At 38.0% G+C, this 15,742-nt stretch overlaps 1 protein-coding gene across 2 annotated transcripts; it reads right to left on the reverse strand.

The window, feature by feature from the left end:
* Positions 1 to 4,855: 4,855 nt before the first annotated feature.
* On the reverse strand, positions 4,856 to 15,670 carry alkal1 (ALK and LTK ligand 1). Of its 2 annotated transcripts, none has more exons than XM_069521989.1 (6): positions 13,393 to 15,670; positions 12,782 to 13,063; positions 10,037 to 10,090; positions 9,123 to 9,206; positions 7,100 to 7,173; positions 4,856 to 5,336 (listed from the first exon to the last, which is right to left on the reverse strand). In XM_069521989.1, exons 2-5 carry the CDS (start codon positions 13,050 to 13,052, stop codon positions 7,109 to 7,111), a joined length of 474 nt encoding a protein of 157 aa, XP_069378090.1. In that variant the 5' UTR covers positions 13,053 to 13,063; positions 13,393 to 15,670; the 3' UTR covers positions 4,856 to 5,336; positions 7,100 to 7,108. The 2 variants fall into 2 exon arrangements, with proteins under 2 accessions (XP_069378090.1, XP_069378091.1); XM_069521990.1 differs by having other exon boundaries at positions 9,123 to 9,203; positions 13,393 to 15,666.
* Positions 15,671 to 15,742: the final 72 nt, after the last annotated feature.

Below are 15,742 nucleotides of genomic sequence, written 5' to 3' on the forward strand. Positions count from 1 at the left end.
CACTATATACTGTATTTTGTTCATATAGTGTATATTACATTATATCTGTACACCATTAAGAGAAGAGTGCCTGGCTAATTCCATAGACACTCTCTTCTCTCTCTAAGCAGTACACAAGCTCAGGTTATAGATAAAGGACCACCCAACAGTACATTGTAGTGTCTACGCTTAGAGACTTTCATATCTAACTCAGATGCTCCAGACAGAGAGGCACCAACTTCAACTCTCATCAACTTCAACTCTTCTGCGTATTTCACCAGTATCCAATAGGATGCAAACACCTACATGTTGCATAGTGAGTGACAGCAATCCTAGCCATTCATGGATGTGCTGTTAGAATGGGTGACACAAGTAGACTAAGACCTGAAAGTATATGGGGAAGCTGTGAGAGACATCTTCAGTCTTGGGGGGTGACAACTGCTGATGTTAGCGTTTGTATATTGTTGCACCTCTTGGTCTCCTTGATGCATCAAGTCTACATTCAAATCTTCTGCATAAGACATCAGCAGCTGCCTGAGTTCTCCTTTCACCAGCTTCCAGAAAACTTCCATAACACAAACATGATCTTAAAATAACTACTGCAGCATGCAGTAAATTATTTGATAAATTAACATTTATATAATACAATTTTTCAAAATGAAGAATATGAATTAACTCATTATGACATTTGAGGGTTAATAAAAAATAAACTAAAGAGAATTAGCTGAAAGATGCCTTGCAGTTAATCAGTGGCTTCAGTATCAGCAGTGGCAAACGTCAGAGCACACACAGTGAGGGGCACACAGAGTGGGTGGCAGGCAGACCTGTGCCAATACCTCCAGCACATGGGATCAAAGACACTGCAGCTGGCGCTCAGACAAAGCTGCAGCAACTCAATTCCCGTCAAACTGCCGTGTGCAACGTGGACCAGAGTTCATGATATATCAGGGAAGTGACAAGAGGCTGACACGTATCCAAACCAACAGCACACGATGAGATTCTGTCGTCATTAAATCTGTCAAAGTCACTCACATGCACGACACTTCCACTCTGATCTCACTGTACTGATGTGATTTTATTAATCTGTCCTGTATTTTTATGAACGGATGGTGACTCATGTGGGGATTTATGCACTCTACGAAATGCATAGGAAGAACCATGAATTAATCATGAGACACGGAGTGAATCAATGAACCCTCTACAGCAATTATACAGCCATCAGGTCTACTGCGATCACTATAAATAAGGTGGTTTACTCGAGAGAGAGGCCTTTGGGTCTAGGAAATTGGATTAAAGTGTTTTCTTTTGCCACAAAAATTTGGATTGCGGGAGTTTGATATACGTCATAAGGAGCCATGATAAGGTTTTAGGTTATATGCTAGTCAGTCAACAGTTGGTGCAGGAGATATTTTTGTAAATCCTGAGGGGAAAACCCAAGAATCAGTCCGTTGTCTTGGTATGATTTGCTCTCAAGGTCCAAAGTTTGCAGACACACTTCCTTTCTTGCGTCATTTCAGTCTCTTCTAAAATCATCTTTTCTTTTTGAAAGCTTTTGTGAATTTGCATTTATTTATACTGTATTCATTTGTTTTATTCTTGTTCTATTCATTGTTACTGCTTTGTCCCTTAATGTGGTCACTGTTGTTTTAGGCAACAGCTTTGTCTGTTTTTTAATTTTTTGATTTTACTTCTTTGTAACATTGTTAAGAAAAATGTTACATAAATACAGTTCCATCCATCCATCCATCCATCCCACTCATCTTTTGAGGGTCGTCAGGGGAGCTGGAGTCCATCTGGGCAAAAGGAGGGGTACGCCCTGGACAGGTGGCCAGGGTATTGCAGGGCCGACATAGAGAGACAAACAACCACTGGCACTCATTCAGAGCGAGAAAGTCCACACAGACACAGAGAACATGCAAACTCCACAAAGAAAAAATCCTGACTAAAGCTGGATTCGACCTGAGGACCTTCTACCTGTGAGGCTACAGGCACCATGCTGCCCCTAAATATAGTTTTTTATTATTATTATAAAGTCTGCAACTTTCAGTCCAAAGCACAGCTCCCCTTACAGAATAACAAAGTTGAATCTGTAATCTGTCTCTCACTCCGTCTGTTTCACAGAACAGTGTCTGTCTTGTAGTTAAAGCATTAAGGTGTTTCTTCTCTGCTGAGCTTTAGTGCGGCGCAGCCCGGCTTTGGTCTGTATTTACTATTTATTGCAGCAGCATCTCTCAGAGGTACCGGAGGTGGGATTTAGTGCTTGTGTATAATTGTGTTAGAGCCCTCCCACATGCTGTCCCCAGTGCATCTTCTGTCTCCTCTCCTAATCTGTGCTGTTTGTCTCCAGATAAGTGATATCCACCTCAGATTAGGATCTGGTGTCCCTGCCCTGCCCAGCCAGAGGGAAAGGGATCCCCGGTGCATCCCCATGAGAAGCAGACTATATTTTTAGCAGCCTAATCTTTTTACAGCAGGGTCACAAAACATCAAGCCCTTCCATTAATTGTCATAGTCATCACGATATTATCCTCCTCAACTCTGTCATCAAAACTTACATTTAGAAAATCTTTGGTCATAGTTTGGTTTTTGCAGGTTTGACTGTAGCAGAAATCTGATGGAGCTTACATTTCTAAGATGGGCTGGAGGTTGTGATTCATGGAAGAGAATTAATTACACTGTTTATGACCCTTGACAGCGACACTGTCTCATATCAAGTCGAGAACACGACATGGACACCACAGTGATAAGATCTGTACGTTACGAAAACACATTCTTTCAATTAATTTTCAGCTTTCGATCTTTTGTATTGACGTCTTCTCTGGATCTTAAAAAAAAATAAAGCAAACAAACACAACTTGACAGATTAATGCAGGATCCAATGTAACAAATTGTTCCCGCTGGGTCTGTAGAGACTTGCTAGCGTGAGAACTGAGCTGGTGTAATCTTTGGCTTAGCATATGTTTTTTTCAGAACTTTGAACCCCTATGTGTGTGTGTGTATTTATTTCACTATGCAAATAAAGACAGCAGACAATAACTGTAACTATTCCCCTGCCACATATTTCAGGACAAGATAATACAACATGACAAAACAATAGGATCCTGTTTATTTTGTCAGGACTTTGCAGCAATGTCACTGTGAGGGTATATGTAAATAAAACTCTCTGCAGAAATAGACATTGTTGAAGTCGTTTCATTAACTGGCAGCTCTGATGCCTTTCAGAAAGTCACAGTGAGGACAAGATACCCCTGTTCATTTCAATCTCATACATTCAGAATTGTCATATTTTATGTTTACAAAGCTTAAACAGGAAAGTCGAAATTCGAATTTGGGTTTTAGAATCCAACTCATGTATTTTCTTAGTAAACTAGAATAGCATACCTCCACCAAGGCCCAACAGTTCACTTCAATTTTTATTTGGATCTGCACCAAATTGCACACACTCATAAATATCTGTCCCCTAAACATGTCAGATTTTTTTTAATCAAGATCCATGAATTATCCTCTGTGAAATAAAGGGAAATGTTGAAAATAATCCGGGATTTGCCCCACAATAAAGATCTGGGCCACAATTTCAATGGGTTCTTTCCTGACTCATATGACATTCTTCCACCAAGTTTCACTGTAATCTGATCACTTGTGTTGGTTAATGTTGCAAACAAACATACTCACAGGGTTGAAAACATAACCTCCTTGATGGAGGCTATAACAGACAACAACTGATAACGAGCTGCGATGTATAAGCATCCTCATGAAGTCAAAATATGTTTTCCTAAAAATTGAATTTATTCATCCAGAATATTTTTACTTTCAGATTATTGCAATGTGAGTTTGTGAAAACTTTGCGGCAACCCCATCTATATCAATGAGGGTAGGCTGAATAACAAACACCTCATGAAAGTGAAAAAGAAAAAACTGGATCCACTGATCTTGATCTGCACTATAATTTGATGGTTTCTTTCATTACCAATACCACATCCTTCCAGCAATTTCCGTGGTGATCTGCCCAGTGGTTTTTGCGTAATCCTGCTAACTAACAGACAAACAAATAAAAAACAGACCAAAACATAACCTCCTAAGCAGAGGTAAACAAGCAAGAAACAATTCTCTGGATATTATAACATGTGGCCTGAGGCTCGAGATCTGTGATACCAGGCACACTCTGTTTATTGGATTTGGATGATCTGGAGAAAATTTGTTTAAAAGTTCCGCTTCCTCATCTGTACACAAAAGTCCTGCCAATGCAAAAGATATTGCTCTCATGCAGTTAATAAAATGAGGATTATCCATATACAACTACACTATTTAGATGACAGAGAAGACTACAAACATTTTAAATGCTTTGCATATGTGCTTATTTAAGGAGCCCACTGAGTGTCTACTGGTCTTATCCAAAGTATATTTGATTCTGCTGAGCTGCAATTGCTCCAGATCCCAAGAAGTCCAAGAGTCCAAGATATTTGACAGATACCACTAAGTGTGTGATTGCCAGAGACAAATAAAAAACCTGCCAGAAATGTTGCAATGAACTCCAGTTTGAGGAGAGGAAATCAGTCTATGGTAACACATCAGTAGGGTGCTGAAAATATAAAAACAGACAAAGAAAATCAGATGAAAAAAGTTTGTAATGAAACCCAGTTTTGTTTGGTGTTTTTCACAAATGTCAGTGACACTGACCAGAGGACTTTGTGCATTTTTCCCCCATCGCTGTGGAGACTGAGACTAACCGGTGTGTGAAAACCGTTTATTTCAATAACTCTCTGGGATTTGCAGTCGCACCCATCACACCGTCTGTCTGCACAGGGCCAATCCAACTCTAAATCCTCTTGACATTTTATCCTCTTTTCCCGCTGTCTCCAATAATACCAAAATATGCTGTGCTTCAATATTCTTTATTGTTCAATACTGCAGTGCATTATCACCACTGATGTCATTCCATATGTTCTTGTTGTCAGCGATTACTCAAGTGCCAAATAAAACGTAATGAAGACAATGATGGAGCATGATCAGTTTGAGAACATAATAACAGCCTCAGAGGAAAAGAAAAGATATAACTTTTATAAACAAAATAATCAGATTTTTAATGGTTGTGAAATTATTATATACATACCCTTTCAATAAATAGGTGTATTTAATATTAAATTAATGTTTCCTTACAAATTCTAATGTATATGGTACATACAGATACAAAAAAGCAAACCCATTCAAAAACAACCAGCGAGGTCCATCAGCATTTTTTTTTAGAAATGACAACCAAAAATAAAAACACTATACACACAACAATGTTCATGTGACTGCTGTGGATTTGAAGGCACTTCCTTGGCAAAACGTTGATCCCTCTTCCATTATTTTCCAACCTGAAATGAAATAATAAAAACCATTTCTTCCCATTCAGTATTGGTCACATCTTTAACATCTCAACCTTTCTGAGGAAGTCATGTTGTCAGCTTCTAAAGACGGCCATTACGTGTCTGTCATTATCAGCATTCCACGACATGTCATGTCTGAGGATAATGAATCACTTAATATCTCGTCAAAAGCCGCTCAATTGTGATATACATTTGTTAGATTTCTAAGAACGGTGCGGACAGGATCTTATTATCTGCTTCACTTGAGAAACTGAATACCTGGGAATGTGTCAGCCTCCTCAATTTTCTAATCACCAGAAGTCCTATACCAGTTAAAAGACCTCAAATGAACTAAAATGGCCACTTGTGTCGACGGGCTCTTTTGCAGCAGTCACTTACCAACGAGACCTAATTGCGCTCACCGGGAGTACGTGCTTTTACCCATTTTGGATTAAGGGCTAGACGGCAGTGAACGCATCAGACCTGCTGTCACTGACGATCACCTTAACAAAGGGATGACTATGACTACGTCCAAAATTACTCCACTGACGACAGTCTGAGTTTCTCCTTTGTCTTGAGAATGTCTTTGTTTGGGTTTGGTGTGTTTAAAGGTTGCGTATGAATAAGAGTTTACTTACTATGTCCACAGATAGAAGAAACATCATGTTATGTATTTAAAGTACTTACGGGGAAAATATGATATTTCCAGAACAACATTATTCCTGTAATATTATAATTATTATAATTCCTGTTGTATATAAAGACACTGTTAACCACCATTAAGCTTTTATCCATGATATCTTGGTGATTTTGTTTTAGATTTTGAAGAAAGGGTCAGACAAGACTTTTGAAAACTTCATCATGGGCCTTGATACAAAATATTTTTCCTTTATATCTAAAATTGATCAACTGTAACATAAATCCATAGATACACTCTTCGTTGCATAAGCAAATACATTAGAAGAAGAGTTTAACATCACTGAACACTGCAAATAATTTGTCCCTGGGCTCTTTTAATAAATAATGGAGTGAGTGTACAGATAAGTAGTATTGAGCTATAGTATTAAGTATAGTATACAGTAATAGTATTAAGCTGAACATGTGGTATGAACAATAAACATATAGATTAACAGTGGAGAGAGAAATAGTAATTAGTATAACTTAAATGTTCTTTTCTTCTGATGTTCTTAGGACAAACAGGACAAAGGAGACAATGGATCTAATATTATTGACCACACCACATGTTCATTCCCCACATTTGCTCAACATTATTACTCCAGAAAAATGAATGTGTCCGTCTCTTGGTTCTGTCACTCTCTCTCTCCTACATGTTATGAAACTGATTTTCTTACAACTTCAGCCAAACAGCACTTACCACAAATAAAGGTTAAATTAAGATAAACACTTAGTCTGACTGAGTCTCTTTATGGCGGTTTAGCATTTCAGTGTGTCCAACACTAAGAAATATTATATTCTGACAGGTTACACATGCCAGGCAGATGTAATACAGCAACGTTTCTGATTATATAAATATCAGTTTCCTTCAATTGTACATCAGATGCACGTTAAAATAAATCTGGCCAAGAGCTACAAAGGAAATTCCTCCATGTCATGCTGAGAAAAAAATGTAACAAATGTGTATATACAAAATGAAGATCTCAATTATCCTTTTTACTTTGACATGTGAAAGGATGCTGTCAGGGAAAAGAAAAATGAATGTGCATGTGCTGCAGACCAATCCCCGCCAAAGAAAATAAAAACATATTACTCACATGCAATATTTACGATTGCATGCAGAGCGGACTCATTGCTAATCGCGTTAGCAATCTTGCACATCTTTTGTAATCTGGAAAACAAAAAGACAGTGGGGGAAAAAAGTCATTAACATGTTAATATCATAACACCATCCAAATCAAAGCATGGACATACTGTACGCCTCTTTTCCAGAGCTTGATTCTTAATAGCTGGTAGAAAAACAAACTGTCAGAGTTTTAAATTCTTGATTATATGAGACCATTACTGTGATTTTACTTCCATTGTCATTATTTCCTTATATTCTCTCTTGATAACATGTTTTCTCTAGATATTACTCTTTACATCTGCTTGAATGAAAATCATTGATGTTACTCTGGCGCTCCCTATTTTAACATATATCTAGACAGATAGTTAATAGTTTATGTTTAGAACGGCTATGTAGCCTGAACCTGTTATGGAACATCTAACCCTAACCCTTCACACGTGAGTTAATATTTTGTATTTTTGACTCTATATTTCTATCTTTATTCATGATGATATCTACTACGATATGTATATTGTGGGTATTTAAGATGACATCTTAATAAATAAACATATTCTTTAACTTAATTCTATATCTTAATTCTTTAGGAGCTTTAGGTGGTCAGATTTTCTCTTTTTCAAGCATTTTGTTATTTTTTGTTGATCCAGCACCCATCAAAATATTTTTACTGGATATGCATGTTACTCCCATTTTAGTGTTTTTAATTCTGGCCTGGTACTTTAGATTTGTAAAAATTATGCAAATGTAATATATAGTGTTTTCAGAGCACTCATGTAAAGTATATGCTGGACCATGAAAACGACAGTATTTACTTAGTAATTTACAGTGTCAGTCACAGTGAGGGTAGAAAAAAAGTCTGCACTCATCTAAAAGACAAAGAGGCAGTGTTGACGTCAGCGTTGTTGCAATATGCTAATTCCTGACAGAGTATTTAAAGTTGCAATGTCCCTATAACACGCTCAGCATGTGAAGTAAACCATTCCTTGTGTTTTCTAATATCATCAGCAGTAACATTAGCATGAGTGATGAACCATAAACGTTGCATTTAGCAATAATCTACGTCATCCCAACTCAACAGTCAAATGAATCCTGTCTGTGAACCAGTTGTGTTTCTTTGTCGTGTCTCCCTGTCTGGCTCAAACTAAACTACTGAGTATTACAAGCAGACAAAAATAAAAAGTACTGTAGGTCTGTACCTACTTGACAGAAGCATCAGAGGCAGCACAACATGGAGGCAAGTCTACCTAAACACACCCATTTGTGTCAAACCCACATCGTCTGCAATCATTCTCTAAATTCTGCTTGACGTCATTCTCTTAATTCCTACATGTAAACATCCCATGGAGAAGGACTGATCCTTTAGTTTGCAGACTGAGGTTACAGCTCCAGGTTGTTTCTGTGTTAATGGTTCCCAACATGGAGTACATGAACCTCAAATGGGTTGCAGTAAAAATCTGATGGTTTGAATACTGAAAAAAGAAAATAAACTTTCTCTGCTGCACATATTTTCTCATATGAACCTTTTTGATTGTGAAATAAATGTTTTTTCTTGCAAATCACAGAAATGCACCCTGTCACAAGGCCAAAGGGACAGAAATAGACAAAAGGCAAATGGCTTTTCTTAAAACATTGATAAGACAAAGCAGTTGGGAAAAACTGTTCTTTATAGCAACTTGTCCTGAATCCATATCCATTTAGATGAGCCAATTATGATGATACTGTCCCTGATAATTCTGTCTTTTTTAATATATAATAAATATGCACCAATGAAAGTTAAAGTTTGGTAAAATCATCCTTAGTTATTATTTATCAAAGGTTTATATTCTGATCATATGTAATTGAACAACGAGCAAAAACTAAAACTGACACAATTATTGGAAATTGTGATTTTTAGGGTCTTTAAAGCATCATATTTTTGCAGGAAATAAAATGTATTCTAGATCAGATATTGAGCAATTTATGAGAAGAGCAACATGAGTGTTAAAAGGCATACGTACATGCTGGTCGCGAGCAGTCCCTTGTGTTGTGATAAAGTCTATGAAAGTGTGTTCTGCACTCCGATGAGAACTTGACTGGTCCTGCTTAATAGAAAAGGTCTCATCAGCCAAAGTGGAAAAGACTTGTGATAAACAAGTGATTGATCATTTCCTCTTTATCCATCTGCTGGTATAAACACATAACCATTATAACACCACAAGTCCACAGTGAGTTTATAAGAAATTCCCCAGATAAAAAGAATCGAATCAAATCACAGAGTGGGGGTGAACAGTGCAGGGTTAAAGAGTCAGGGTTCAACTGAAGAATTGAGTATTCAGTTATAATCACCACTAAGAGTTTCTGCACAAACGTTTAAGCTTCCAGATTTTCACACCAATAATGAAGTCTACTCATAGGTCCCGAGACAAATAATCTGCTTAACCTTTCACTGCCTTCAGCTTAATTCTGTCGGCTTCCAGTGGAGGACAGTAACTATTTTATACTTCCACCCAACTACATCTCAGAGCAAAATATTTATACATCACGCTCCACTACATTCATTTGGCAGTGTTTGTTACTAGTTTTAAGATGAATATTTTTACCCAGTGGAAATGAAAAGACTACTTTCTTTTGAATATAAAAAAAACTATATAAAACTGGAGGTTTCCAACATTGTTTGCTGACGTCTGACAGAAAGCAATGTGAAAGAAGCATGCTGTATGATGGCTCACAGGAATGAAAATGATTCTCTCAAATGAGCAGCACTCAATAATATAACAGCCAAAAGTTGCATGAGAAAAGTGAACTATGCTCTCAAAGATGTTTGCCAGTTAAAACAGTTGTGTAATGTTTGCAGTAGGAAAGCAACAGCAGAATGTGTTTAGAGCTGAAACGTTGAACAAATGATGTTGTGTTGGATGGTAAATGTTCTTACCTGTGAAATGCTGAATGAATTTGCCCTTCATGTTTACATCTCTAGGAACTATTTCTGGAAGAGAAAATCACTGTTAGCTTGTCAGTCCTCTACAGATGAGCATGTGCCCATGATTAGGTCAAGTAATATGACTGTTTATATCAAAGTCAACCTCTGCTGCATCTTTCATAGTGATGCAGAAAAACTCTCATTATAACCACTCTGATGTAAAATATATGGCTCAGTTCAACAGAAGGCGGGATGATTATTTTCCATGGTTAATTTTGCTTGATCAAAATGGTTTCACTGCACTGACTCCATCTTATGTTAACACAATTTCTGAATACAGCGCTGTAAATGAACATTATTACCTCAGTCAAAGAGGTTATCTTTTCATTAGGTTTTTTTTGCAGGATTACACAAAAACTAATGGATTTCCATGACATTTTGCAGAGGGGTGGGGCATGACCTATGACCTATAACGTTTTTAACATCGTGTTATAGATTTAATAGATTTCTCCGAAAATAATTCATGGATTTTGATGAAAAGGGGACTGATCTCTATGAGTGTGTAGATTTGGTGCAGATCCAAATAAAAATCAGAATCTAGTTAATCTAAAGTAGGTACAGTATGTGCTCTAAGGAGTGCCATTCAAGTTACATGTGAATTCTGTTTATTGATCATGCTGCATATTTAGTGTGTCTATAATGCAACTACACCCTGACATTATTCTCTGTGGAGTTCTGGTGTCAGGGCTTCAGGTAAACCCCCTCTACTGTGTCCACATGGGAAGCACATGCGGATGTCTGATAACCCACTGGCCATGCTAACAGGCTCAAGAGATTATTGTATGGACATTTAATGCTCATCAGAGTAAGTCCATGCAAGTAGTTACTGGGCTAACACTATATTAGCCCCCAGCCCCAGGGGCGTGCAATACTGTGACTGTATATGATTGCAGGACAATGAGAGATGAGATTGTAGTCAATTTGAGAGCCAATTTAGGGAGTAACTTTAATGACTTTAAAGTCAAACAAACCTCACAATACTTTTATGAATAAATATATATAAATTTTAAAACTAAAGAGCCAACTTTGCCATTAAGCCAAAATCAGATTTAGATAATGAGGTGGCAGCCAGAATTACACAAAATCAACTACATGAGGACATTGTTCTGCATTTCCTGGATAATAATAAATGCAGATCAACAATATTTTAAATATCAAAGTCTGAAGCTTACTTATTGTGCTATACATATGAAAAGAGAAAGCATAGCAGATAAAGCTAGTTACAAAGTTAAGGTTCTCTCATCTCATGTGTGCCTCCTCGTAGCCTCATTGAGTTGATGCACATCAAAGAAGGAAATAGGGACGACTATAGGGTGAACATACTGTTGGGCTCACAGATGTTTCTCCTTCCTCCGAATTGTGTTCAAAGCATCTATCCTTGCGTGACCATGGATCTTTTGGTTGTGTCACATGCACCAGTTGCTAATATGCTGCTTTTAATATCCTCAAAAGATAAATTCCATCCAGCCAGTGGTCTGAGAAAAGTACTTTTCCAATTGCGTAAGCTGGAGCCGAGACTTTGAGCTCCCCGATGCCTGTGCAGCAACCCTACAACCTGATCTGATTGATGGTGATGGTAGAGGAGAAAATTCTAAAAACAGCAGTAAACAACACATTATCCTCACTTGGCACTTAATAAACTCCTACTGCACATAAACAATCCTGGACTACACGCTGGCCTGCTCTGTCTTTTTTACAGTTTGACCGTCTGTCTTGGATCTCAGATAATTAAAGGGAGATGTACTTTAATGCCTTAAATCCTGAAGTAATGTTACTTCAATCCAGTAAAGCAGAGCTACAGCATGCACGTTCTCACTTAGTTCAGGAGAAATGATTAACTGAAGATTGAAAATAAATGTCATTTTAGTGAAAATAATATTGAATGTCAGTTTGTTTTAGGCAAGATGCTCAAATCATCAGCATATTAGACTCTTCTTGACATATAAATGAAATACAGTCTTATCATTCCATCTGTGTTCAAAAGCAGTAACAGTGAGTGATATAAGTGACATGGATGTGACACAGCACAAGCCAAGCCCTGTTTCTCTGCTCAGTGTCATATGTCTTGCAGAGATGCTTGCGATAATAAATGCTCTCTGGGATGTCATAATGTGTTCAAAGTGTGTGTGTGTGTGTGTTTGTGTGTGTGTGTGTTTTTTTTTGGGGGGGGGTAATTCATGTTTGAGATTCCACAATGAATCACACTGAATGAATCATTCACTGGGGTTCAGTGTGACGGTGCTCCTCCCACGTGAATTCACAGGACCTATCCACGTCTCCCTCCATCAGTCAATCACAGTCTGAGCGATGGATCGATTTGTTCAAACGCACGGTGAAATGAGAGATGCACCAAGTATGATAAATATGACACAACGTCACGACCCAGATGAGGCACACCTGCCTCACATGTGTTTAAGAAGCACTTTAAATTGAGTCGGAATGTTTGAGGACAGAAAAGAGTTGACTGCTGCACCCTGTCTTTTTGAGTTTACTCTTGCCAAAATCCAATTTATGAACAAGAAACTCTGACTTTCTTTTCCAAATTTCTCAAATTAACCCCATGTTCCATTCAGCCAAACTAAATAAGGCTCCTAAATGAGATGTAGCACAGACCAGACCAATGACAGCTGTCTCCCACGATAAAATGGGGATTATGCTTTCATCATCAGGACCTAAATATAAATCTTATCAGCTTACCTATGAGTCTACTGTTATCCAGCCTTGGAACATAGAAAGGCTTTTCACGGGAGGAGAACTTCATGTCTTGGGCTGAGGTGAGGAGTCCACTGCTGCAGCGCCGGGAGATGGGTTTGTCCCGCTGCTGGCTGTCTCTGATAACCTGCAAGATTAGATCCAACAGGGTCCTTCTCTCTTTCTGCTTGACGTCCTTGCTGTCCATGCACTGGCCCGAGGTGATGAGCAGAAAGAAGATAGTCAACAGTATGTGCCATTTCCTCTCCACCTGCATGACTTCACTGTCTGAAAACATATGCAGAATAAGTTTTGTTTCACAGGAGTTGCATGGTTTTAATACAGTCAAACAATCATCCATGTTTGTTTTATTCTATTAAAGAAAGTACACTTTATGTCATGCCTAAGCACATGCAGATGCATCAGCAATGCTTGCAATTTGATTTCCTTTGCATTCCCCGAATTACAACAAAAAAAAAATCCAGAGGTACAAAATAATTTTCCTCTGAAGGGAGATATAAATGGTCTGGTGGAATCCACTTTACGCATGAGTTACATTTCTTCCACTTGAGAATACAAGGGGGAAATAAATGTAGTTAATCTAACTGCACACTTACTAGTTCAGGCGTTAAAGATGTTTATGTCCTGGATAGTGGACACGGATATTGTCGGTAAATTCTTCCAGGCGTTGTCTGTATAGTTCCGAGAGGAAGAGAGAGAGAAAGAGCACCCACCGGATTGCGCCTCACCACCGTCTTTCTCGAAATAATGCGTCCCTATTTATACGAGGAGCCACCTTCTTGAAGGTACTACAATCGATTTCGAGTGGGTGGCAAAGCAATGTTGACATCTTAGGCGCAATTTCCTCCACTGGCGTTCGCTCACTTAAGCGTGCGCCCCTCCTTTACGCACCGAAACATCACTTAGTTTAAGTTTTAACGCGGCTTTTGAAGTCCAGTTAAAAACGACCCTTTCCCAGACAAAGTGGTGGGTTATCGTTTAAGAGAGAGCCAAGCTGAAATGCACACTGAAAAAATAGAAAATTCAACGACGAAGGGGCCTGGGGGCGGCAGCGCGCAAGGCAGAGGTTTCCCAAATGGAGCAACTTGTTGGATGTTGGATGCGGAGAAGAGAAGAATCTGTGGGCCTGTAAGCTTCTAGCTGACCTGACAGCGTGTCCGTGTTTTTGTGCAGCGATGGTCCGAGTCTTGTGACCGCCTAAGCGTGGCAGGGAATGCGCCTCCAGAAGCAGACACCCGGCTGATTTCCACCCCTCATCATAAACCCATCGGATCACTGTGGCAGAGCTTTTCAGAATGATCACACCCTGTGTTAAACTCAAAAATGCACTTGAAAAGGAGTCAAGAAAGTTAGTGGGTTAATGGCCCAGCTTTCTGAATGAGGCCATTCAATAGTGGGAACACTTTGATGTGAGTGTTATTATAAGGACTCTTCAGGTTGGTTGATATGTTCATCGTGTCATTAACAATGGGAGCACAGGCTTTCCTGCAGCTTCCATTACATATAATTGAGTTGTAGTGTGTTTCTTGCAGCAGTTCACCACATTTGCACATACACAAATCCTATAACATTACACAGTGTGATAAAGAGCAGTGTCTTCACTGACAGGAAGGACGTCACCTGGTGTCTCAGTAGATTTGAAAGTGATGGAGTTCCCTGGAGATAAATTATTGTTCTTTGCTTATGTCTGATGTCTTATTTAGTGAAGTATTTATTAAGTCTCATAATATATATTTTTTCAGTATTACTCATCTAATATAATTGATGTATTTTGGTGGTATTTATTATTTATTCTTTTTATCAGCTCTCTTGTGGTGTGCACTGGTTTGCACCTGAAATAATACATTCAATGTGTAAGTTAATAAGAGAAAATACAAAAATAAGTGTGGTTCAAGAAGCTGTAGGTCACATAATAACAAATAAATTATTCTTGTGTATCACTGATTTCTTTTAAAACAGTAGGTTGGGAAAACCTGAAAGTGTATTATTTTCATTGTGGTTATTATGATTACTATATTATGTTTGTTGTTTAGTGCAGTAATTCACTGTCACACTATAAGTTTTAATAAAACCGATTAAACAGTAAATTATGCAACTACGTGAGCATCTTCTGGAAATACGGTTACTGTGGAGACGGTCCGAGCGCCGTATAAACTTGGAGAAGCTGACATCATGTTGAGCTAACTTGAGCTAACTTGAGCTGAGTTCAGTTAACCCTTTGATACACAACATAGGTCAAAAGTGACCTGGCTCAGTTTCATTTTCTATATCTTTGCAGTACATTCATTTTGTCATTCAGTATTTCAGGTATCCCCCAATTAACTTGTTTTTGATCATCAAAAATCCTTATTTTAATTTTTCCTTTGTTACTTTTTGAATAAAAATAATGGTTGTATCACTACCCATCTAATGCACAATATGGGTCAAAATGACTGGCTGGGTGTTTCTCTGCAATTTTTTTTGAAAGTAAATGTATTTTATCATTTAGTATCATGTATCATTCGTTTCCTTTTTCCTTTCTGACTTTATAAACAATTGTAAATTTTGTATTTCTACAGCACCTGCCATACATTTCACAAGGCTACTTTTGCACATCTGATGCATGTAAGCCATTACATACCATTTCTAGTAAGAAAGAGAAATGTGTACAATACTAACTAGCAGTTAGCTAGCTAGCCTCTTTTCTAGCTAGCTAACCAAAGCTAGTTCAACAAAATAAAACTCAAAATATAACAGTATATACTTTATAGACTGATTGATATGCATTTGAAAATCTGCTTTTGATTTACTTTATCCAGAGTGTTAGTATGCTGGTCACAATCATTTCAGACTTTCAGACAGGGTTAACATTTTCATAAAGACGATGTATGAAGAACAGGATTAGGAAAATGAGGAGTCTGTAATCGATGATGCTGAGGACCTAGACTTTGTTCCACAGGATCAAAG

Source organism: Paralichthys olivaceus, chromosome 3 (genome assembly GCF_024713975.1).
Source record: "Paralichthys olivaceus isolate ysfri-2021 chromosome 3, ASM2471397v2, whole genome shotgun sequence".
NCBI classification, from domain to species: domain Eukaryota; kingdom Metazoa; phylum Chordata; class Actinopteri; order Pleuronectiformes; family Paralichthyidae; genus Paralichthys; species Paralichthys olivaceus.

Excerpts from the sequence above, each read along its gene's own strand:
- alkal1 (XM_069521989.1), bottom strand. The coding sequence starts at position 13,052 with ATGCAGGTGGAGAGGAAATGGCACATACTGTTGACTATCTTCTTTCTG. Across the intron at positions 10,091-12,781 it reads GGATAACAGTAGACTCATAG|AAATAGTTCCTAGAGATGTA; the intron begins GTAAGCTGATAA and ends TTTCTCTTCCAG. Across the intron at positions 7,174-9,122 it reads GGACTGCTCGCGACCAGCAT|ATTACAAAAGATGTGCAAGA; the intron begins GTACGTATGCCT and ends TTTGTTTTCCAG.